The sequence below is a fragment of the Mus musculus genome, chromosome 15, assembly GCF_000001635.26.
Source record: "Mus musculus strain C57BL/6J chromosome 15, GRCm38.p6 C57BL/6J".
In the NCBI taxonomy this organism is placed as follows: Eukaryota; Metazoa; Chordata; class Mammalia; order Rodentia; family Muridae; genus Mus; species Mus musculus.
The window spans coordinates 38,038,639-38,062,564 of NC_000081.6; the positions used below are offsets into that span (position 1 = coordinate 38,038,639).

General features: G+C 41.2%; 1 protein-coding gene and 1 non-coding gene across 10 annotated transcripts in view; one reads left to right on the forward strand and one right to left on the reverse strand.

Moving 5' to 3' along the window:
- Ubr5 (ubiquitin protein ligase E3 component n-recognin 5) overlaps positions 1 to 23,926 on the reverse strand; it is a 111,535-nt gene that overhangs the window by 71,311 nt on the left and 16,298 nt on the right. For all 9 annotated transcript variants that reach the window (XR_001781565.2, XR_383833.4, XR_383834.4 and 6 more), the window contains exons 2-8: positions 9,467 to 9,511; positions 8,905 to 8,986; positions 8,397 to 8,473; positions 7,055 to 7,174; positions 3,137 to 3,326; positions 2,810 to 2,969; positions 2,115 to 2,264 (exon numbers count right to left, since the gene is read on the reverse strand). Coding sequence is in view for 6 of the 9 variants with exons in the window: in NM_001112721.2 (NP_001106192.1) it covers positions 2,115 to 2,264; positions 2,810 to 2,969; positions 3,137 to 3,326; positions 7,055 to 7,174; positions 8,397 to 8,473; positions 8,905 to 8,986; positions 9,467 to 9,511 (824 nt within the window). In the remaining 3 variants the exon portion in view is untranslated. The remainder of the gene's footprint in view (positions 1 to 2,114; positions 2,265 to 2,809; positions 2,970 to 3,136; positions 3,327 to 7,054; positions 7,175 to 8,396; positions 8,474 to 8,904; positions 8,987 to 9,466; positions 9,512 to 23,926) is intronic.
- Gm22353 lies at positions 19,647 to 19,782 on the forward strand. The gene has a single exon (XR_003951676.1). It is a non-coding gene; the product is annotated as a small nucleolar RNA SNORA2/SNORA34 family (small nucleolar RNA).

The window sequence follows — 23,926 nt, forward strand, 5'->3', positions numbered from 1 at the left end:
TTAGTGTTCTACATCAACAATAGAAATCCTAACTAAGGCACAAACCAAGAGTATTGGTTATAAATCCTTAAGGTTTGTTTTTTAAATAAACAGAAAAACTTAAATAGGTTGAACTATAAATATATTAGTATATATACAAAAAAACTTGATAACTCCAGTCCTTGTTAAAAATAAATTTACAGAATGGATTTTATGAATAAATTGTATAAAATGTTTTGAGAAACGGACTTTTTTTAAGGGTGAAGGGAACTTTCTAGAAGTCTTCTTACACTTTCCTAAAAAGTGACCTCAAATTATCTAAAGCCACAGCCACATTTATAGTTGTTTACTTTTTAAAATAGTCAAAATAATCAGGCATGGTATTGCACACCTTTCTCTCCTGCACCTGGGAGGCAGAAGCTGAATCTCTGATTTCAATGACAGCCAGGGCTATACAAAGAAACCCTGTCTCAGAAAAAATAAACGATAGATAGATAGATAGATAGATAGATAGATAGATAGATAGATAGATAGATAGATAGATAGATGTAAAATATTAATAAGGTAAAGATAAACTTTCCAGGATTAAGAGAACAGATTAGAAATAATCCATAGCTAAAGCACACAACACCGATGCACATGAGGCTAGACCTGAGGCTAGACCTGTAGCTCAAAGTAAAGCACTCGTCCAGCACATGGGAGGTTTGGCTTCCATCCCCCAACACCACTAAAACATCAAAAAAACTGCCAAATTGCCAAGATCAAAGCAGTTAAGTGCTATTTCACATGATTCAAATTACAAGCATCTACACAGAATAACCTAAGAAACAGGTATTTAGGGGGCTGGAGAGGTGGCTCAGCGGTTAAGAGCACTGACTGCTCTTCCAGAGGTCCTGGGTTCAATTCCCAGCCACCACGTGGTGGCTCACAACCATCTCTAATGGGATCCGATGCCCTCTTTCTGGTGTGTCTGAAGACAGTGACAGTGTACTCACATACATAAAGTAAATAAATAAATATTAAAAAAAAAAGAAGAAAAAACAGGTATTTAGGAGCTGCTAATGTTAGAAAATAAATATTTGAAAATTCAATAACTGACAGTTTTAAAGCAATTTTAAGTATGCATTTACCTTTAAAAGTTTAAGCTGCAACATGTTCACATGTTAAAAGGTCCACAGATATGTTATTTTAAAAAATCAACTTCTAAGTACCAAATATATGTAAGCAAGTCCAGCCTCAGCACAACACGGCATCTTTTCTAGCTTATAATAACTGCTAACTATAGCTTATTTTGTCTATTATTTAGATAAAGCAGTTTTGAGCTCTGGAAAGTAGATAGATAGATAGATAGAGAGAGAGAGAGAGAGAGAGAGAGAGAGAGAGAAAGAGAGAGGTAGGCAGGCAGGCAGGCAGGCAGGCAGGCAGGCAAGCTCACTAGGAATAATAATGTAAGCTAAAGCTTACATAAACCCATCAGAGGTTGGCTTAAGTGGCTCAAAATCTGCACTATATACCTTTTAAAGATCTCAGACTTGTATAAATAGCATATTAACAACCTAACAGATCTGTCCATTTAATACTGATCGGCCCCTTTCTCCTAAGTTTTCTTTTTCTTTTTTTCTTTTTTGGTTTTTCAAGACAGGGTTTCTCTGTATAGCCCTGGCTGTCCTGGAACTCACTTTGTAGACCAGGCTGTCCTCGAACTCAGAAATCCGCCTGCCTCTGTCTCCAGAGTGCAGGAATTAAAGGTGTGTGCCACCACGCCCAGCTCTCTCCTAAGTTTTCATACTCCACTATCTACGCACTACTTAAAATGAACATGATTAGATTGTTTTAATCAAATTAAGAAGTATATTTTTCTGAATGCTGCATGTTGCTGAAACTAGCATTCTACTTTTAGTTCAATATCTATCTCATAGGTAAAAGCATACTTCCTAAATCACCGCCTTTGCTATGCGTTACACAAGGTTAAAGCCTAGTTTTAAAGCCAAAGTCCCCCCCCCCCCCGCGCCCCCAAAGCACGGCTATGTAATGACTTCGCCCTACTGTAAGATCTAAGCTCAGATACAGGTGGGTTTATCACTAGCTCTCCACACAGTCAGCCCACAATCAAGAAGAAATAAATGCAAAATTACCTCGTGATGAGCCTAGCCTAGAGAGTGATGAACGACGAAAAGAAGGATAACCAAAATAGCTAATGTCCTCAGAAAACATGGCATCAGCATCAATAATGACACTTGGGTGGGCAGAGTGAATGTCAGCGTCAAGAAGAGACATAAGATCTTCTACAAAGAAAAACAAATAAATATATGAATAAATGAAGCATCTACAGATAATGCAATCATAAACCGCTAAAAGATCTCTGGAAATTAAAATACATTAAAACCACAGACCTGGGGCAGGGGGAGGAGTGTCCCCCAAGATCTAAGAAATAAACTGAGCATTAGAAACACAGACCTTAAGGACGAACAGTCTGCATAACTGCTGCAGGCACTACTTCCTAAATTCAAAACCTCTTTTAAGATATGATACTTAATGACGTCATTGAAACAAAATACAGATGAAAACAAATGCAATTCAGTAAGTACCAATGTTCAGCAATGATATTATCAAAAAACAACATCCTACATGCCAGCCAGGGATAAATCTATGCAATGCCGTCATATCTTAATTAGGATCACACCAAATCCACTGAGTAAAAATATTTCCCCTCAAATGGGACACTATAAGCAACCTGTATAGCTTCCAAATGACAATTATCATCAACTATAAACTCCCAAGCTCAGTCGAAGGATCACCCAAGCAGGAGCAGGGAGAGCAAAGCACTGACCTCCCGGCAGGTAAGATTCACTGGCTGTGTCATCACCGTCATCTCCATCCTCATCATCCCGGCTCAGTAAGTTATTTACAGCAAGGTTGACATCAAGATTTGTTCTCTGAAGTTCTCGAATAATGACACTTCTCGATTTGCCTTGTAGAACAACTTGTGCCTAAAATAAACAGAGGATAGTGCTATGCTAATTTTCTCTTATTTCCTGAAGTCTTCTAAGTTGGTAAACAAACCACATTTTCAACCCTTAGGAGTCACTAGATGAGCGAGCCCTTGGCTCAGCCCGGCCTCCCCCTCCATCCACCCTAAGGTTCTCAAAGCACACACCTGTGATATCAGCTCCTCAGGAATGACAGATGCTGGAATAACTGGCTGGGGCTGACTGCCCAGGAGTCCAGACCCCCGATCCCGGCCAGTCCGAATGACTCGAGTCTGTCGCCGGGAATCACGAGCTCCAGCAGACGACCGACCAGAGGAGCCTCCTCCACTTCCCCCCACGCCAGAACTCCAGCGGCTTCTAAATATTTAATAATTTTTAAAATTAAAAATTTTAAACCATTTATTCTTTAAAGTCATTTTGAGTCTCATTCTTGTACATTAGCTATAAACCTTTAAAAAAGCTGTCTAAATTTTGTAATAAATATGAATTCACTTGAAATAATAAATACACTATCATTTCCACCTTTGTTGAATATCTGCATACAAAGAGGGACACGGAAGTGTTTCCTTGTAATCCCACCACTCAGGAGATATTAAAGTCTAGCCTGGGCTACATAGTGAGACCCTACCCAAAATCAAAGGGAAGGGCAGGCCTGGAAAGATGGTTGAGTTCATAAAGAAGGACCCCCAGGCTTTCTTGGCCAGCCTAGCTAAGGAAGGAGATGAGTCCAGTTCAGAGCCCTGCTGCACACACCAGACCAGAGTGACTAAGGAAGACGCCTGACACACACCTTTAGCATCCACACAACCTACAAAAGGCACAGGCACACAAACACCCACAAACACGTGCAAACCGTGGGAGAACCACAATGAGTCTAAAAACACATTAACCAAAGCAACTTGATTTCCCAGATGACCTGGGAAGAGGGTCGCCTTAAGCCTACTGTTTGAACCTAATTGTTAATTTCACAGAAAAATGTCCCAGTTTGGTTGAACACAGCGGAATGACCGCCATTCCTACCAAGTGACATATACAATTTTCTCCCAAGCAAGCAATGGCAGAAACCTATCTAAGCTCAGGTATCCATCCGTGCTAATCTTACGAGCATCACAAACTAAAACTGGCAGGAGGCATAAACAGGTGACATTAAAAACAAAAACAAACAAGAGTGCCAAGACCGAGAGAACAGTGGAGAATACCTACCTACCTAACAGTTGTAACCCAGCACCGATAGCCTCCCGTCACTGCGCTGTACCAGCTGGCAGTCTGCAATCTGCCCCACTGCCTGTGCTGAGGTTACCTTACTTCTCCATCCCTATAACTGCTGCTAAGGGACCTTGGGAGCCCCACTGTTTAACAGATCAAAATTCAAACAATACCTACTCCATAACCCTAACTACCCCCAAGCATTCTTCTGACCAACTTGTTTAGATAAAGGTTGTTATACTAAGCACATAACGCTGGTTGAGTTTTACTAGTGGGCAACAAGATAGGAATGAGTTAATTTCTTCTAATATTAGTATGTTAGGTTTTTTTAATAGAATCAAAAACCATGACTCTACTCTGTACAACTACTTGTCAAATTAGTCCTACAATTAATTCTAATCCTGCCGTATAGTACTCAAGGTACACAAAAGGACCAGAAATCACACATAGTATTATTAATTAGCCCATAGCATACAAATGTAGAGCCTATGAACCAAGTATAGTGCACATAATTGGTAAACTAGCTTTAAAACTACATTATTTTTTGTTTGTTTGAGAAACTCTCCCAGTCGAGGGAAGGAAAGAAAAAGACCAAGCCGTCGTGGAATCCTACGCGGCATGAGATAATAGCACGTCCTGAAGCTCAGCACTCAATGCTCAGCCAAGCAGGAAGGCCCCAGTTCAGATCCACACTACACAAAGGTGGGTGTGGCCCTGTGTATAACTCTAAGTCCCCAGCTATGTGGGAAGAGAGGGAACATGGAGTGCTAGCCTAGCTGATGCTCTGGAAAGAGACCCTGCCTCAAAGAAGTAGGCAGAGAACAAAAAGGGGGCACACCTGATAATGGTCTCCTGTCTGGGCACATGGGACGGGTAAATACCTACTCTCCTTTTACATTCCAAAGCCCAAGGTGTATTAGTTCAGATGAAATCCTAAAGGACTGCATCGCTCATGCCAACCAAAAGAAGCTTATGCCTAACTTACTTGTTAAATAGCAGGAACAGATTTCTGACAATCAAAAATCCTTTTTTAGCCTTACTATTAAACACAAACTCTCTTCTCCCAGATTGGCTCTTACTTCCAACCTGGTATGAAATAAATTAACAAAAACAATAGGAAGTTTCTGAAACATCTCCCAGTATAAATAATAAGCAATTATTAATGGGAAAAAACCAGCAGCTAGCAATCTAGAAATCTTTAGTCCACAAAACTGCTACACACACACACACACACACACACACACACAAAAAGGAAAAAGAACTCTAAAAGGAGTTCTACAGTCCCAAGATGACCAGCGAGGAGAAAAGAGCCCCTTTTAACTCTCACGCTGACAGGAGGAAAAGCATGCCATGACCCAACACAATGGGGAAGAGGTCCAGGACACATAAGGACAGTCTCATTCCTACTTGGTTATATCCAACACATTTATGATTAATCATGTCCCTTTGAGTACTCAAGATCTGTCTGTTCTGAATTCTCAAATGTCATAACTTTCAAACTTTAACACTTATTATAATTAATGGAAAAGTAGGGAAAGAACAAGTAAAAAAAAAAAAACTTATGAAAATGATTGTAGATCTTTGTAAGCCTAATACATAAGCCAGCACCAGAATGCCCCTTTCCCAAGTCTGATCAGCAGCTCAATGTGTTGAGGGGTCTGGGGTTGAGTAGGAGCAGGTAGGGAAGAACTGAGGGGCAGCTCAAACATAAACAATTCTCTGCATTTTAAAGCCATAAACCCAGCTCCAGTCCTCTTTGGTGGTTTATTCCAGGCCAGGCCATTATTGCTATCTGTTGCAAGTTTCAGCTATAAACCATAAAATTCCACTGCCTTATATGTCACTCTGTAAGACATGTCACTCTAACTAGCTTAACAGTTAAGAGGATTTAAATCAGGGGGACAATTTCAGCAACATAGTAGCAGTTTATGAATGAGAGAGAGAGAGAAAGAGAGAGAGAGAGAGAGAGAGAGAGAGAGAGAGAGAGAGAGAATATGAATTCGAAAAACCAGAGTAATAAAAAAAGGACTTTTAAGCTGAGCGATGGTGGCACACACCTTTAATCCCAACACTTGGGAGGCAGAGGCAGGCGGATTTCTGAGTCTCCCGAGTGCTGGGATTAAAGGCGTGCACCACCACGCCCAGCAATAGACAATTCTTAAATCTATCTTTTACTTTGCCTACCAGTTCACACTGTATATAGTATTTTTCTCTCTTAATTAGTTTAAAGCAATTTCAACTGCATTTAGTTATTTTGATCAGCCTCTGAATATTATTATATAATTTGACCGAGCAGGGATCTTCTAATCATTGACCAGGTGTTTTCAGAACTGTTGGCCATTGAGGCTGGGTATGGCGCTGCACATCTTTAATCCCAGAATCTGGGAGGCAGAGGCAACCAGATCCCTGGGCCTTCAAGGCCAGTCTGGTCTACACTGGGAAGTTGGGAAGTTCAGGACAGCCAGGGCTATGTAGACAGACCCAATCTCAAATTCCAAAATAGAACCAATGAATAAAAGCACATGCCTAGAATTTGAAAATGGCTTCTTTGACAGTATATAAACTTCACATTAAAATAATACGGGGGGGGGGGGGGGGGAGTTTGGGGTTTTTGTTGCTGTTAAAACAAACAAACAAAAGAAGCTATCAGATTTGGATACCAAAAAAACCAGTAATGTTAGATTTTCATAATTCACAGTAAATGGCCAAATATAAACTTTAAACTTTCAAATGACACAACAGCAGTGAATGACACGGTGATCTGGATTCTGTAATCCGGTTTGCATTGGTTATTTTTATCCAGGGGGCACAGTGAGCTAGCTCTGAGCCCTGCCATACTGATGTGCTCAGTCAGGACGTCTGCAACTGGACCAACTTACCCCAGAGTGTTGCCTGCCAACCTGCCCAGAGTCTCAGAACCTGAGAGAAACCACGGGGAGTCACTTGTCCTTCCTGGCCTAGAGGTCCTCCCTGTCCCCGAGCTGCTGTTCAGTTTTGACCTAGGGAAAATCAAGAGAAAATATCACATGACAGTCTCACACCTCCAGGCTTCCTGTTCTGCAGGGCATCAGCCTCACAAGTCCCAGGCTGTGCCGCCTGACATGGCACCAGCTGGCAGCCACCTCACACCCTTGCACTCACTCCCAATACACTCTGCTCAAATTCCAAATATGAATAAAAATAGTAGTAGTAAACTTTCTTTATATTTCAAAATTAATCATGTTTTTCTTAGAAACAACCAAGTAAAATTCAAGTCTTATGAAGCACCCTTTAATGCACTGTAACTTTTTAAAGACTAAAATTTGAAAGTGGAGAGTGCAGGAACTTGACTGCTTTCAAAATGAGTTCCTCTATTTCTAACTATCAGAGACAAGCATGATATGTAAAGTCATTTCAGCCACCCGGGCATACAAGCATACAACTATATACCAGCTACTTAGGAAGCCAAAGCCACAGAACCTCTGGAGCACACAAGGTCAACAGCAGCCTTGAAAGCAGATTAAGGCCTGTGCCATCTAGCACCACAGCCAACCACTGCAAGTGAAATCCCATGTGACTGACCCAGCATGTAGTGCTATCCTTCTTATAACTTAGCATTCCTAGGTGCCATGCCAATTAACTCCTCCGCAATTTGTAATGTAAGCACTGTCTATAAACTATTTCTTGCTTAAAAATTAAACTCAAGAACTAGGACTGAGCCGGGTGTGGTGGCACACACCTTTAATCCCAGCACTCGGGAGGCAGAGGCAGGCGGATTCTGAGTTCGAGGCCAGCCTGGTCTACAAAGTGAGTTCCAGGACAGCCAGGGATATACAAAGAAACCCTGCCTTGAAAAACAAAAACAAAAAATAAACAAACAAAAAGAACTAGGACTATAGGATAGTGACACAATGCTTCCTTAGCACGCCTAGGGACACGCCTTTACTTCGCAGCTAACAAACCTCATCAATTTAACTAAAAACCAAACTAACCATTTCACCATATTTTAAACTTGATTTTTCTGCTATGCCTCTTTTTAATCTTTTGAAGATAAAGAAGATCAAAACCTTGGTTTTCTATAATACCTTCTAAGGGTTAAATTCATACTGTATTAATTGCAAAATACAGGATAAGAATGTAGCTAGGCGGTAAAGCACTTGTCTACTATATACTATGCTCTATGTTTGATCCTCAACACCATAACACACACACACACAGAGCAAACAAAAAATAATGTCTTACCCATCATTATTATCAGGTTTACCCAATTCCAGTCTGTCTGGTTGTACTGAAAAACCAATCCTACAAATTCTGCCATCCTAAAAGCAAAAACAAATTAATTTTTAAAAAAGTTAAATTTTGCAAGAGAAGACACTAAAGTTTTAATTTATTCAATAAGCAGATTCTGCCTGTCACTGTCAACTCAGAAGACAAGGAAGTCCCCTCCAGACACGGGTGGGAGAGTCTAACACACAGTAACAAAAGGCTACTAAGAATTCCCTTAAAACAATACAGTCTGGAAGAATTCAGAGTAAAATTATATAATAACTACACTCAGGAGTCTTCCCAGGCAGCCATTAACTAGTTTCAAGTTCCAGTAAATCATTTACACCCAATTGATTCTCTGAGCCAGAGAACTTAACAAAAGGAAGCTGGGCATAACTAACTCTCAGTGCCTTCCCTTGACAAGAAACAAAGAACAGATGCAGAGTTTAGTTTTCATCTCCCCACCGTATGGTAAATCATTTACCTCAAGAAGAAACGCGGCGTGATTGGGTCCCACCACACACTGTTTAATAGTAGCCTGCTCCAGTACATTCAGAGGTGGGTGGCTAGGGAACAAGAAAAAAGCATGCAAGTAAAACTGCTCTTTTAATTATACACAAAAAGAACTAATTCCTAAGTGGAGTTTTAAAGCAATAAATAAAAGTAACTGATACCTACCAGAATCACTACAGTTGAAAGGTCTACCAAACCGTTTTAAGAATCAGCATTAATGGAGACTGTAATTTAAATGAACCTAACTTTGATAGAAAGAGTAGAGATGTGGTAATACACATCTTTAATCCCAAAACAAACAGGCGGGTCTCTGTGCTGTGAGTTCAAGGCCTCATCTACACATCAAATTTCAAGACAGCCAGGGCTACATCTCCAAAGAGTCTTAATGTAATCTAATTCTTAATCTAATAAGTCATATTAACCACATAAAGATGAATCCTTTTCCTAAGAAAGAAAACACTACAGCTCCATGGTAGGGCTGAAACACAGCCCATGAAAAATGGCTTAACTTAAAACAGCTTAAAATGTTTTACCTGTTCAAATTGTACTTGTTCAGCTTCTCTGAAACTTCCCGTAACCTTCAAACACAAAAGCCAAGTGTTAATAAACCCAGCACAGGTCCTGCACACACAAGATGGCTCCAGTGGGCCTGCACCAGCACTGGGCCGATTCCCAACAGTAACACACGAGCAACTCTTAAGGATTGCAAGCAGGCATTGCATTTACCTTCCCTTTCTAACCCATCAGCAGCTCCAGGAATATCCAAAATAACCCCATTTCCAAACAGGAAAGAAAATGAGGCTTCTAGAGTTTACGTAACAAACACCAGTCGTAGAGCTACTGAGCTCTGAGCAAATACCTAATGGAAAACTCCTTTTTAAAACCTGCAGTTAACCCAGGCATGGTAGTGCACACCTTTATACCAGAACTCAGAAGACAGAGCAGTCAGCCTTTGGGGGTGGGGGCTATGACATACAACCACAGTCTACGCCAAAAGACATTCTGACAGTATGTGAATATAATGAATTGAAAATAAATGGGATGCAGAGAGAATCTGTGTGCACGGTGTGGAAACATCACCTGTTGATAAAAAGCTGACGGGCCACTAGGAAAACAGCAAACTAGCCAGAAGTAATTGGCGGGAGTTTCAGCAGAAAGACTAAAACACACACACACACACACACACACACACACACACACACACACACACTCTCTCTCTCTCTCTCTCTCTCTCTCTCTCTCTCTCTGGGAGAGAGTCAGAGGTGTTGTGTGTGGTCTATAGACACACAGACTCATACATATAATACTCATACATATAAATAAACTTTAAAATTTTTTTAATTAGAAAAAAGCCTACAGAAAGTCACAGAACCCTGGGTAAATGTTCTAAGCACTACAGTAGGTAGAACCAGGCATCTCTGAACTTTACCCGGCAACTATAAAGCCACTCACTACCTACTGAGGCACATCAACCATGCACACTGACTGATGCCCACCAAAGCACCTAAGTGGTTAGAGGTTTCAACTGGTATTTTCATTTTTTCCAAAAACACAGAAATGAAAACTGCTAATTTCATTCTCACTACTGTGCACCCCACCCTCTGAACTCTCCTCTCACTAGCCCAGTTTTCTCTCTTTCCTAACAACATATTCCCTTGGTTCTGGAGGTCAGGCCTTTCCACTAAATTCCAGTTTGCTCAATTATATAGCACATTTCTGTTTCAAAACGAGATTAAATGAGAATAATGCATAACGGATTTCATAACCTGTGGAAGAAGGCTAACTAAAAAACGAAGGCAAAACAGCCTAGGGTCTGTTGCTCCAGAGTTAACAGGAGCTTTGGGAGACCTGGAGCAGAGATAGAACTCTAGACTTCCCTAGGCTAAGGCTTAAGTGCCCCACCACAGCAGTGGCACAAAGGAAAACCTATTTATTCACTAGCATGTCTTGTCAATAACACAAATTGGGGGAAGGGATCATCAAAAAAAAACAAAACAAAACTGGACAATAGCTAAAACTAAAAATTAAATGCTTCTGTAGCTTCAAACAGCACTTCAGGTAGATGCTTATGGGACTAAACTAAGCTTTGAGGATGTCAAAAAAAGCTACAAAATAATTTAATAACTCAAGAGCAAATTACAGACTACCAAAGAGAGAGAAAATGGTTTCTGATATCAGCTAATTTTAAGATTAAAAATTGATCTGAAAACTCAGTTAAAAGGGGCCTGGGAACCAAGGCACAGTGGTATACACCTTTAAGCCAGAACTCTGGAGACAGAGATGAGTAGACCTATGTGAATTCACTGGACTACAGTGAGTTACAAAGAAGCCAGAGATTGTGAAACTGTCTCAAACAAAAATAGCCAGTCAGACAGCTCACAAAGTAAAGGGGTTTGTTACAAGCAAACAAGCCTGGTACCAGGACTCCAATCCCTGGAACCCACATAAAATTGAGGAAAACCAACTCCAAAGCAGTCCCCCTGACTTCACATACACGTTCATATATTCAACCTGTCCGAAAAGGACAGCTCTCCACAACCCAGCATGCTCGCACATGCAGAATGCAGGAGGCAAAAAGAGGAGGGTCAAACTTGTTTGAGGCCTGACTAATGTGCATGGTGAGCTCCAGGGAAACCAGAGGTGCAAGAGCAAGACTGTCACAAAATAAATCTAACACTCAGTGTTTCTTTAACAAAAGTTAAAGATGGTGAGACTCTACACTCAAAGCGGCCAAGAAAAATGACAGTGAGTTCTAGGACAGCTGGGTACATAACAAGACCATGACTCAAAAAGAAAAAAAAAATAAAAAGAAAGGAAAAGAGAACTCCTAACAACTGTCCCAGGCACGCAGAAAATGCTCACCAGCACCCACAACATAGTCAGAGGTGCGGGCCTCTCTGCTCTCTGTCTGGCTCAGCTCTGCGAGTTCTCATCGTGCGAAGAAGAACTGTTAGTTATTCTGCTGCTTCTCAGTCTCAGAATTCTTACTAATACATAAAAAACAGGTCTATCAGAGGATCACCATATGGAATGTTTATGAAAAAGTAGCATTTACTAGGGTCCACAAAATGGCTCAGCACGTAAAGGTGCTTGCTGCCAAGTCTGATGACCTGAGTTGGATCCACAAAACCCACATGATGGGAAGAGAACTAACTTCTTCAGAAAGCCTCTGTCCTCCTGAGAGTGCCATGACATGTACATACACAATAAATGGTTTTTTAATGAATTAAATAGCATCTGATATATCAAAAATCCTAGCCATTTGAAATTTCATATGAGCAGATTTTATAATCACCTAGAATGTTAAACCAAATATTATCAACTTGATTCATAAATCCAATCTCAAAAATACATAAACTGGATGGTTCTTTCACTTCTCGGGGTGGTTATAGTCAACTGGCTCCAGAGCACACTGGAGGAAAGCCTCCCGCACACATGGGCTCTACTAAGGAGAGCCTGCCTCTCTCTGCAGGACACAGCCCAGCTGAGCAGCCACAGGCCACAGGCCAAGACAGCCCACTGCCACGGCTGTTAACACACCAGTGCGCCTATGTAACCATGTAACCACCGCAGCAGTCTGCTGTAAAGGGGCTCAGGCCAGAAGATGAAACACGTTCTTGTAACAGTAACACAGTAAATTTCTCTTCTCAAAAAAAAAAAAAAAAAAAAGCCTAAAGCTCATCAAATTTCACTCACACATAAATGTTTCAATAACCTCATAACAACAGCAGACAGGTAAGCCTGTGAGATGGCAGTAACACACAGCTGGGCAGGCTGGCAATAAGTCTATGACAACCCTATCTGCTGTGTTGTTCAATACTAAAATGTGCCCCATATTCCAACTCAGCGCCTCGGTGCCTGTTTGATCTCTTACACATATAATTTTCAGATGCAGAGACTAGAATCTTTCTTTTTTAATGTGAGTACACTGTCGCTGTCTTCAGACACCCAGAAGAGGGCATCAGATCTCATTATGGATGGTTGTGAGCCACCATTCGGTTGCTGGGATATGAACTCAGGACCTTCGGAAGAGCAGTCAGTGCTCTTAACTGCTGGGCCATTTTGCCAGCTCGAGAATCGTTAAGTGGCAAACTGACTCTTTCTTAGCAGTACCTATTAGGAGCTAACACTACTATTACTCTGGAAAGCCCATGGAGCCTGTCCCACTGTCCCCAACGTAGTAGATTTCAAAGGTAACTTTCACAGATCCTACTTAGGCACAGCACATAGTGAGGTTCTTCAGTTCTTAAACTCTGTCTACTTACTGCCACAAACCAGATCTCTAAATAGTCAGACACAGCCCAAATGCAATTATAATTATATTCTTGATGAAGAACACAGAGGTAGGTCCCTGAAGCTTTGGCTCTTCCTCATATCCCACCCTCCAAGTGCTGCTTCCCACACATGTGGAAGTCTAAGAGTGGAGAGCTTGCTCGAGTGTGGTCTGCCTTCAGCACACTTCCCCGAGGCCGTGTCCAGCTCAGACACCCATGTTTCCTGGCAGTCCTAACTTTTTCCCACAGACATCTGCAGCTTGCCTTTCCTCTCAAATCTCACTGTGAACATTCTAGCTCCGTGTTCTTGTCTCCAGTGTCCTCACACATACTGCAGTGGACTTGCCTCCAGAGTCTTTCCCTAGCCTCCCATGCAATCCCATCAGTCAAGAGTAAGGTACTTTATAAACCGTTTCAGAAAAAAAAAAAAAAAGAGATTCTTGGTCTTAATACCAAAAGAATTAACCTCCAGGCTTCTACCTTAAAGAATGACAATTAACTGTGTAAACATATAAATTTGTTTTGAGGTTATGTCATTATCTGCCCATGTTAATCTTGGGGAGCTTGGGAGGAGTTGCTGTTATTGCTGTTTGAGACGGGTTCTCCTGTAACCTAAGCTGACCTCAAACTGACTATCTGCCAGTGATGACCTGGAGCGGCTCTGATCCTCCTGCATCCACCTCTTGAGTGACAGGATAATAGATGTGTGCTTCTCACACATGGTTTGTATGATACTGGGTACTGAATCTACAGTCTACCAACTGAGCTACATCCCCAGCCCCCATAGTATTTTTATAAGTAAATCATAGCTAAGACAGAGACAAAACTCAATAACTTACCCCTTAATAACCACTTTAGCAAACAGCCTTTAAAGTGACCCCACCCTAACTTCTGACTAGCTATCATTTGTGGAATGATGTTCTTATCTAACCACAATTTTATTTAAGAATAAAGGATTTAATTCAAACAAAAAAATTTAAGAAAAGCCAAGAAAGGTTACTGTGTCTGCAGACCTAAATTATGATTAAGAGAATTTTAAACTCATCTTTTGGTATTCCACCAGAGAAGACATCCATTGCCAAGACAAATACAGACACATTAAAAATTTGGGAGAAGATACATTCTTTTTTGCTTGTTTGTTTGTTTTTTGATTTTTTCAAGACAGGGTTTCTCTGTCTCCCTGGATGTCCTTGAACTCAGATCCACCTGCCCCTGCCTCCAGATACAGCTACATGTGTGCAGCCTAGCTGTAGCTACTTATTTTCCAAGAGACTGCTGGACACCTAGGGTGCCAAGCAGGAGACTTCCGTACTAGCAGAGCATTTCAGTATCATTTTTAGGTAACTAAATGATGGTTTCTGAACCGTTCAGGGCAGTGCTGAATCTGGCAGTGACCCATGAATCCAAGCAAGATTCATCTATAGAGGCATATGCTATCATGTGGAAAATACTTTTGCAAAGTGTCAAAATTATTACTGCTCATGTTACTACAGTGTCAGGCTCACAATGACAAGCTTCCCAGAGTTTCTGAGAAAGCTCAAATTCTGGTTTGAAAACTTGATGATACTAGAAACAAATACCATCCAGTTGTTCTTAAAATTTGTTCTAAAATGACAGTCATTTCAATTTTTTTTTCGCTTTTTTTTTTTTTTTTTTGGTTTTTCGAGACAGGGTTTCTCTGTGTAGCCCTGGCTATCCTGGTACACTCTGTAGACCAGGCTGGCCTCAAACTCAGAAATCCACTGCCTCTGCCTCCCAAGTGCTGGGATTAAAGGCGTGCGCCACCACGGCCAGCTGACAGTCATTTCATTTTAAAGGGGGAGAAAAATCTGTTTGAACCCCAGCCTGGGTAACCAAATTGTCAGCCTGGGTAACCCTTCAAATTAAATAGTCTCTATAAAGAAAGTCACTGGTACAATCTAATCTACAACTGTAAAAGGGTCACCAAAAAGCTTCTTTCTCCACACAACTACTGATCTCCTCAATTCATCATGCTAAGTAAGTGTTCAGGTGATCTACGCTGAGACACAAAGATTCACAAGTGAATACATTTTTGCTGCCTTATTATCAAGAACACTCTAAAATGAGATGCTTTCCCTCCAATTCTAAGGAAGCCCGTGACTCTTGGCACAGCGTGGGTAATGCTTCAATCTCTCATTAAAGAACCATTATTTTACCCACAACTGCATCTGAACTATACTTCAAATGTGAAGATGATTATGAAGACAATCCCAGCATTACGGTGAACTCTCCAGGCGCTACAAATCATACTGCTGTGGGTCTACACTAGAGGAGCATGCAGTGTGGGAGCAAAGGGTTTGCCACACAAATATGGAGAGCTGCAATCAGATAGACCCCCCAGCACCAACAAAAGAGCAGGGAGGGTGTAACAGCATGGGATACTGACTTCATACAGTCACACACATCACACACGAAACCACACGCCTGTGCAAATATATCCATACACCACACACATGAATGCACATGTACACACAGTTAAACCAATCAATAAATGAAAATTTTAAAATAACACACACAATGGCAAAAGTCATTATCCATCTTCTCATGAGCAATCACAAAAATTAACCAAAATAACCTGGCAATGCACTTAAAAAAAAAAAAAAAAACTTTTCAAAGGCCAGGCACAGTGACACATCCCTTTAATCCCACCACCAGGGAGACAGAGGCAGGTGATCTTAATAGTTGAAGCCATTACCAAGTTCCAAGCCAGCCAGTATCAAAAAGAGAGGTTGGGGATGCATAGCAACTAGCTCCCATACTACAGCAGTGACCAAATGCCCTTTGCTGGTTTTGGTGTGGAGCCAGCTAATAGGAAAGGACCACCCTACCCTGCCTTGAAAAGGCCATTTCCTTGGTGGTGTGCAATCTGATTGCAGGCTTCAAATCCCCACAAGCCTGTCCACATTTCCTCCCTTTATGTTTGGTCTGACATCATGCTAACCCATCTAATTCCTGCCTCCCCTAAGAGAACCATGCCGAGCAGTAACTAATACCTGACATTACTCTTCACTGAGCCCTGGTCACACAAAGGATAGCTTTTAGAGGGACACTTTCAGCCTAGTCTTGCCTTCTGAATCACCACTCACAAGCAGGACTTATATTCGCTTTACCACTTAGGAAGATGACAAATGCCAACCTAGGAAAGACTGTCACTTTATGTCACTTAATATAAATGACATGAGACAATCTCAAGATGCATCAAGGTGAAAAGACGCGTTTCTAAATATGTACTGTGAATACTTAGTGATGCAAGTTTGTAAATGGTCATCTTTTCATATACATCCTCTAAAATGGTTTCCAGTTAAAACCTTGAAGACTTTTATGAAATGAAAATGGCAAAATTTAGGTCATAAAAACCTTCTGCAAACTACAATAAAGAAGTACAGTAATTTCTTTACAACACAAATAATTTCTTCCCTGAATCTAATTTCTATGATTAGAAATTCCTACTTAATGTTACAGATACTGTAAGCCAAGGAGACACAAATCCAGAGACACTCTGGGAGAAGGAATACCAAACACACAAAAATGAGTCATTTTCCTTTAAACTAAAATGTACCATGTTATTTTCAGCTCCACTCTAAACAGGAAAATGGAAAGAAGTCTCATGCCAGACAAAAAGGTCAACAATATGGCCTTCTTACCGGTTACTTTTTGATAACTTTGTAAGTCTTGCCTCATCTCACTTCTTTATTCTCCCCCTCCTCCTAGGCAGGTCGGGCCTCACTGGGTAGCTAGCTCTGGCTGACCAGGAACTCACTGTGTATCTAGACCAGACAGGCCTCAAATTCAGAGATCCGTGTGCTTCTGCCCCATGAGTGCTGGCTGGCACTGAAGGTGTGCCACTACTCTCAAGTTAACTTTATTTTTAAACAATAAACTAAACTACATGGGAACCAAACCCTGTCAACAGGACAAGACCACGTCACAGCTCTAGTTCAAAAGATATGGGAACCTTGCTCCCAGGCAAGGTTCCCATATCCTGATCCAGTCTACATCCCTGCAGCCTCATTCACAGCAAAGTCTCCACCAACTGAAGATAATGTGTTCTAATTATTCTAGACCCAGTTTTAATTCTACTTAGAAATAAAGTCTCATAACAGACAACTTTATAATATAGAAAAACTTTTATCCTTGACATAAACCGTAAGCCACAATAAAATACTTGTAATGAAATCTGACTGTTCAGGGGATTAAGGCCATCCATTCACCTGACCAAGGCTCACTCTATCAGCTTCTCAGAACTGCAGGCTGGCTTCCTTATTTAGGCAAGTAGCAGCTTTTTGTCTTTGAAATGTTCCAAGCTCTTATGAGAGACAGACAGCACAAGTGAGTATTCTGCAGTACAAAGCAAGCCTGCGCCAGGCCCCAAGCCCACTGTGACTTTGGCTGGCTTTATAGCCTTACAGACCTTAGAAAGCTTCTTCTCCTGGTCAGTGGGAATAGAACCACCTGTCTGGTAGAGGTGCTTACAGAACGATTAGAGGTGATTCTTGTAATGTATCTTGGAAAGAGTCAGTCATTTAAATGTTCAATAGTAGCTACTATATCAATATTGTAAACTTCAACTTTTCATCCTTATATTGCATGCTCTACTGAACTTCAAATCTGCTCACACTAGCTTAAACTGGTTGCCAAGCCAAATATGGCCCAATTTAGACCCTGAAATCTGGTAGGACTCTGAGGACGCTGAAACAGCCAGACTCCTTGGCGACAGAAAGCCGCAGCTACTCAGTAGCCCTCCATCCCTATGCCTGAGTCCTGGGCTCATGGAGAGTGAGTGGGCTTTGTTTGCATGATTGTTGCTCGCATACAACGTTCCTAATCCTGTCTCCTCAGGGGGAACCTCTAATCCAAGCCTCCTTCATCTTGTCCCAGTTCTTCTCTCCAGCACACTTGCTCAGCCAAGCCATCGCTAACTCAGCTACTAGAAAACCAGTCATCCTGAACCCTAGGAAGCCAAGCACTTACTCAAGTCCAATGTTCCCTCCACGGCACTGTGTTCACTGTTGCCCTTGTCTGGCAAACTCTTAAAAAGGAAAAAGAAAAAAATCCACTTTATTAATTTCTAAATCCTAACTGGCAAATACATTACACATGTTTACTAACTATATAAATTCACATGTCTTTAAATCCTTCATTATTTCAATAGTGAGATCCTAGCCTTTTCTTTCCTTTTCAAAAACAATTTTAAAGAGTTTACTAATTTTATTTTATGTATGAGTGTTTTGCCTAAATGTATAAGTATACCACACTCAGGCCTGTACCTTGGGAGGCCGAAAATAGGCCTGTGATCCTATAGAACTAGAGCCACAGATGGCTGCAGCCACCCTAGGTGCTGAGACTCTAACCGAAATCCTTTGGAAGAAGAGCATGTGCCCTTGACCACTGAGCCATCTCTTATCACTCTCCAGCTCCATCCCATCCCCTCCTTGGCAATAATGTAAAACATTTGGTAAGGGTCTGGAGAGACTGCCCAATAGGTAAGAACACTTGCTAAGAAAGCTTGAAGACCTATGTTCAAATCCTTAGCAGTCACATAAAAGCCTATGCCTGCTAATTCATAGTGAGAACAGACAGACAGAGGCTGAGAGGATTTGACACCAGTTTAGCCAGCGGCACACTTCTGACTCAGTGAGAAACGCTATCTTCAGAGAAGATGGAAAGCTATTAAGAAAGATGCATAGAAGATCCGTAGCAAAACACACACACACACACACACACACACACACACACACACACAGAACGGTTCTTTAAAGCATACCAAAGGAGTGTTATCCTGTAAGATAACCACTCTGGAATACACCCCAAGGTCAGCTGCTGTTGCAACAGTATAAGGAATTTTCTCGGAAAAAAAAAAAGGGTTCATCAAATAAGACTGGAAAAACACTCAGCATCACTGTACAGTGTGGTACCAGTGTCATCCGCATAGGGGTCAGCCTCTCCACTTCCAAACCCTGCAGCTAAATAGACTGTTCCTAGGGAAATGTGCCGAAGGGACCATGGCAGAACCAGGGAAGGGCAGAATATCATTAGGACTCGGAATCACAAGTAAACACCTATTGTGTTTAAGTGACCTGCCCTGAGCCTTACACTGTGAATGAGGGACAGTCTGAGCACTGCGCAGTTTCTGTTGGCAATACACACATTATGTTCTAACATCTAAGAGAACAAAATAAAGAATAATTATAGTAAAAAACCGCACATACCAAGTTCTGTTGATTTCTTGAAGCTAGAGATAAGCTCAACAGTTAAGAGCACTTACTTGGAAGACCACTGTTATCTATTTACACACCGGGAATTTCATCCCACATGATCATATTGCCAACTCAAAACTTTAAGCAGCCAGAGTGATTCTAACATTAGGTCAGTCTAGGACTGGCTACTCTGAAATATCATAAAGGTACAAAGAATTCTCTTGGCCCTGAATCAAGGCTACAGTTTACTGAAGCTGTTGGTTTCAAGCAGGAGCCTAAAGAAATATCTTTCTATGGTCTGTTGGCCATTGCAGAAATTTGTAAGTCTAATGGCCAATTCATTAGAAAGAAACATCTGGGTGAAAAAAAAAAAAAAAAAAAAGAATCCTCTAAAACATTCGTAAGCACAAAAGTCCGTGTGAAGAGACTAAGCGCAGTGCCTCCACTTGGGAGACTGGTTTAAGACAGGCCTTCAGAAACTCACCGCTCACAAGCCTTAGTTAAGCTTCTGTAAGATCTGTAACACAGAAATCTATTAACTCTGCTGAATCTTTTGTTCCCTAAATTGAAACCAAACAGAAACTCTCTAATAAGATCTTAGGGAGATAGGGACACTGACTTGACAGCTAAGGCAACCCAAGAGTTAAGAAGACCAAAACTTTTCCATCTCTATCCCAGAACCATGGGAAATTTGATGAATTAATAGACTTCCTCTCAAAGAGCAATGACAACTGCTCTTTAAACAATAACAACAGATCCACTTTTCTTATCATTTAACCAACTGAACACAATGTGTCCCCCCTGGCTCACTGTAGCCCTGACTGTCCTCAAACTCAGAGACCCACTACCTCCTGAGTGCTGGAATTAAAGGTGTATACCACCACACCCAGCCACCACACCCAGCCTAAACAGATCTTTTTTAAAGTAATCAACAAGAACAATCCCACCTGACCTAAAGTTAAATTATTTAAAAATGTGAAGTATCTGTATTGCAAGATCATTTTGAAAAGCAGTGTCTCAGCTGTCAAGGAGATCGCTGACCTCCTGGATTCTCTGCACTCCTTCCATTCCCAAGTGCTGGGGTTAGGAGTATGTGCCGTATGTGCAGCTCAAACTGCATTCTTTAAACTGAAATAATATGGCAGCAAACAGCTCTCAGGCAGATCTTTATCAATCAAAATCAACCTGCCTTTAAGAAGACAGCAGGATTGCCACAGGTTTTCCCTGGACTCAGGCAAACTTTACTCAAATCCCCAAGACTTATATTATATACTCAGAATGGGTCTGAAACTTATACCAAACGCTCTTTGAAATCTTTACCTACTAGAGTTCTTAACAATGAACTTCTAATGCTGAAAGACTTCCTTTAGTATAATTCTGGTACATAGAGCACATAAAGAAAATAACTATTTCTTAACACACCAAAGACAGTTAAGATTCACAAAAAACACTTTTAGATCACATGGAGGGGAGAATTCTAAGATTTGATATCACATTCAGACAGACAGACAGACAGACAGACACACACACACACACACACACAATCTTTTCTTAAAATGTTATTAAACATTAAGAGAAATTATCAGGGGATTGATTGTCTTTAAAGCCCTAATTGTGAGACCTATGAAATTCTCACAGAATTCATATAACCTTACATGTAAATTGTTTATTTAAACTAGCCTCTATATTAAAAAAAAAAAAAAAAAAAAAAAAAGTCTGAATTGAGGCTGTAGAGATAAAGACGGCTCAGCAGCTGGCTACTCTTCCAGAGGACAGACAACCATCCAGGGCCCCAAAGTCCTTTCTAACCAAATCTAAATCCCGGCAGCTTTAAGAGAAAGGAAAGCATCCAGAAGACACTACACAAATACAACATTTAGAATCCTTAAAATGCAAACGGAGAAGAAGGGAGACACTCAGATTCCTTCAAATGCAAATGGAGAAGAGGGCCTGGCTGTCAGCCAGCAGGAGGTGGGAAGGTACCTTAGGAAGAGGATTTCCAGAGGAAACAAAGGTCAACAAAAACTTACAAGTACAGGCATACCTCTAAAAAAAGGAAAAGGCACCATTAGTCTGCTGAGCTTGCAAGTCTTTTCTGCGCTCCACTTAAAGCAAGTCTAAAGACTCCACCTTACACTTCTCTAAACTCTTCTAGTTTCAAGTCATTAGCTTGGCAGAGTCTGTAAAGTAGACAACCCAGACAAATTCTAAGCACAACATCTAGAGCTTAAAAAAGCCTGGCCTTTAAACTAAATCCTGGTGTTGATCTGAAACACTCAAGAGTGGCTCTCCCCCTCCTCACACACCAAACCTGATCCTTATCATGTGTCCCCAGGAAAACACTTGCAAATAATTGTAAATTATCCTTTTATTTTATGTGTATGTATATTTCCCCTGCATATTTGTTCACTACTTGTGTGCCTGGTGCCACAGAGGGCAGAAGGTGGTATGGGATCCCCTGAAACTGGAGTTACAGAGGGTTGGTTGTGAGCTTCCAGATGGATGCTAGGAATTTAACCGAGGTCCTCTGGAGGTCTTTAAAATCGCTTTTTAAAGTCTGGTCCGTTGAAGTTGAAGAGGATGACCATCATGTATGTCTCCCCTACCTAAGGTTTGATGAAGGAGAGGGGACCTAGTGTAGTGACAATTCTTATGATCAAATGAGTAAAGCAGGACTTGCTCATGTCTGACACCAGTGCTTAGTTGTGATGCTTTCTCCATCCTGAAATGCTGGGCCTGAGTGTGGGCTGGGGACTATTGGGATCATTAGAGTGCTACGACCAGCTTTGAGCTTAGAAACTGAAAGCACAGTACTCTAATGAGCTTCAGTTCTGTCTAGTGTTGACACAGCTATCAAATGCCTCTTAAGTTCTTTTTCTTGAGACAGTATCTCATTGTAGCTCTCATTAGGCACAACTTGTTATTTAGACCAGGCTGGCCTATAACTCAAAAGAAAGCCTCCAGCCTCAGACTCTCCAGTGCAACCAAGCCCCTCTTGGTGCTTATTTTTAAATGAATAAGTGGTACATGGATTCATCTTTGTTCTCTTCATCCAAAATGCACTGCCCATAAATAACAACAGTTGTGCCCAGCACCCCTTGGCCCTCTAGTCGGTTCCTATTCAGCATACCCTGCTCTCATCTGCAGGGGTAAAATAGAAACAGCAAGAACAGCTAGCTAATCTGCCCCAGTTCCCCACCAGCTCAAATGTCTATGTAAACTTTGATCTAATAGAGAGTTCATTCTAGAATAATGGCACACACCCACAATGCCATACCAGCACTCAGGAAGTAGAAGCAAGAGGACCACAAGTTCCAGGCCAGCCTGGGCTACACAGCAAGACTAGGATAGAGGAGAAACCCTCACCACCCACTGTATCTATCAGACCCTCTAAGCACAGAGCCCCGCTCACACTTACTTGAAAGGACTACCATAAAACAGTTTTGCAGTTTTAGGTTTTGTCAGTGTACAATTTCACATAAAAGAAAAAGTATTATAGATTATAAAGTCCACAGTCCACTGGGTTTAACTATCTCTAGCACCAAAAAAAAAAAAAAAAAAAAAAAAAAACCTAAAACTACCTCAGACCACAATTAAGAAAAATATTTTCTCTGATATACATAATGCTCACTGAAATTTCTCAGCCATTGTTTAATTTGGCTTAAAACCTAAAAGCAGACTTTACTTAATTGGTCACTTCCTATCACTGCCCATTCGAAATTCTGGTCAGTCTAGACTTTGAACTTCAGATGCAGGTAGGCCCGAGGACCTGCCTATGGCTGTGTCTTCCAGGCAACAGAAAGCCTGAAGACAGGACTTCTTTTAATTTCAAATAGATGAACACAAAACAACAAAGGGAACTGCGTGAGCAAAATAAATACTGGGTCTTTCTTTTCATAGGCATACAACACTTACTGTAAGTTCACTGCATGTTTTATTCAATTAAAAGCTTCAAAAACATGAAAAAAATGTATGATGAATACTACTTTTAAAATTAACTACAAATATTAGAACACCCCTTTCAGCAAAGCTACAGTGTCCATTTCGAGTAATCCCTTACCCTTTATAGTACTTGGAACTGATCCTAGAACCCCACCATGATCGGCAAGTACTCTAAACACTGAGCACTCCCCGGCCCTGGTTCTAATAAACTCCAATGTGAGCAAATGCTGTCTTCTTTCCCTTGTGGGGAAGCTACATTTATTACAGTAATAACCTACTATGCTGGCTAGTCTTATGACAACTTGACACAAGCTAGAGTCCTCAGAGGAAGGAGCCTCAACTAAGAAAATGCCTCCATAAGACTGGGCGGTAGGCAAGTGTGTAGGGCATTTTCTTAATTGTGACTCATGTGGGAGGGCCTAGCCCATGGTGGGTGGGGCCATCTCTGGGCTGCAAGTCTTGGGTTCTATAAGAAAGCAGGCTGAGCAAACCACTGGGAGCAAGCCAGTAAGCAGCACCCCTCCATGGCCTCTGCATCAGCACGGGCCTCCAGGTTCCA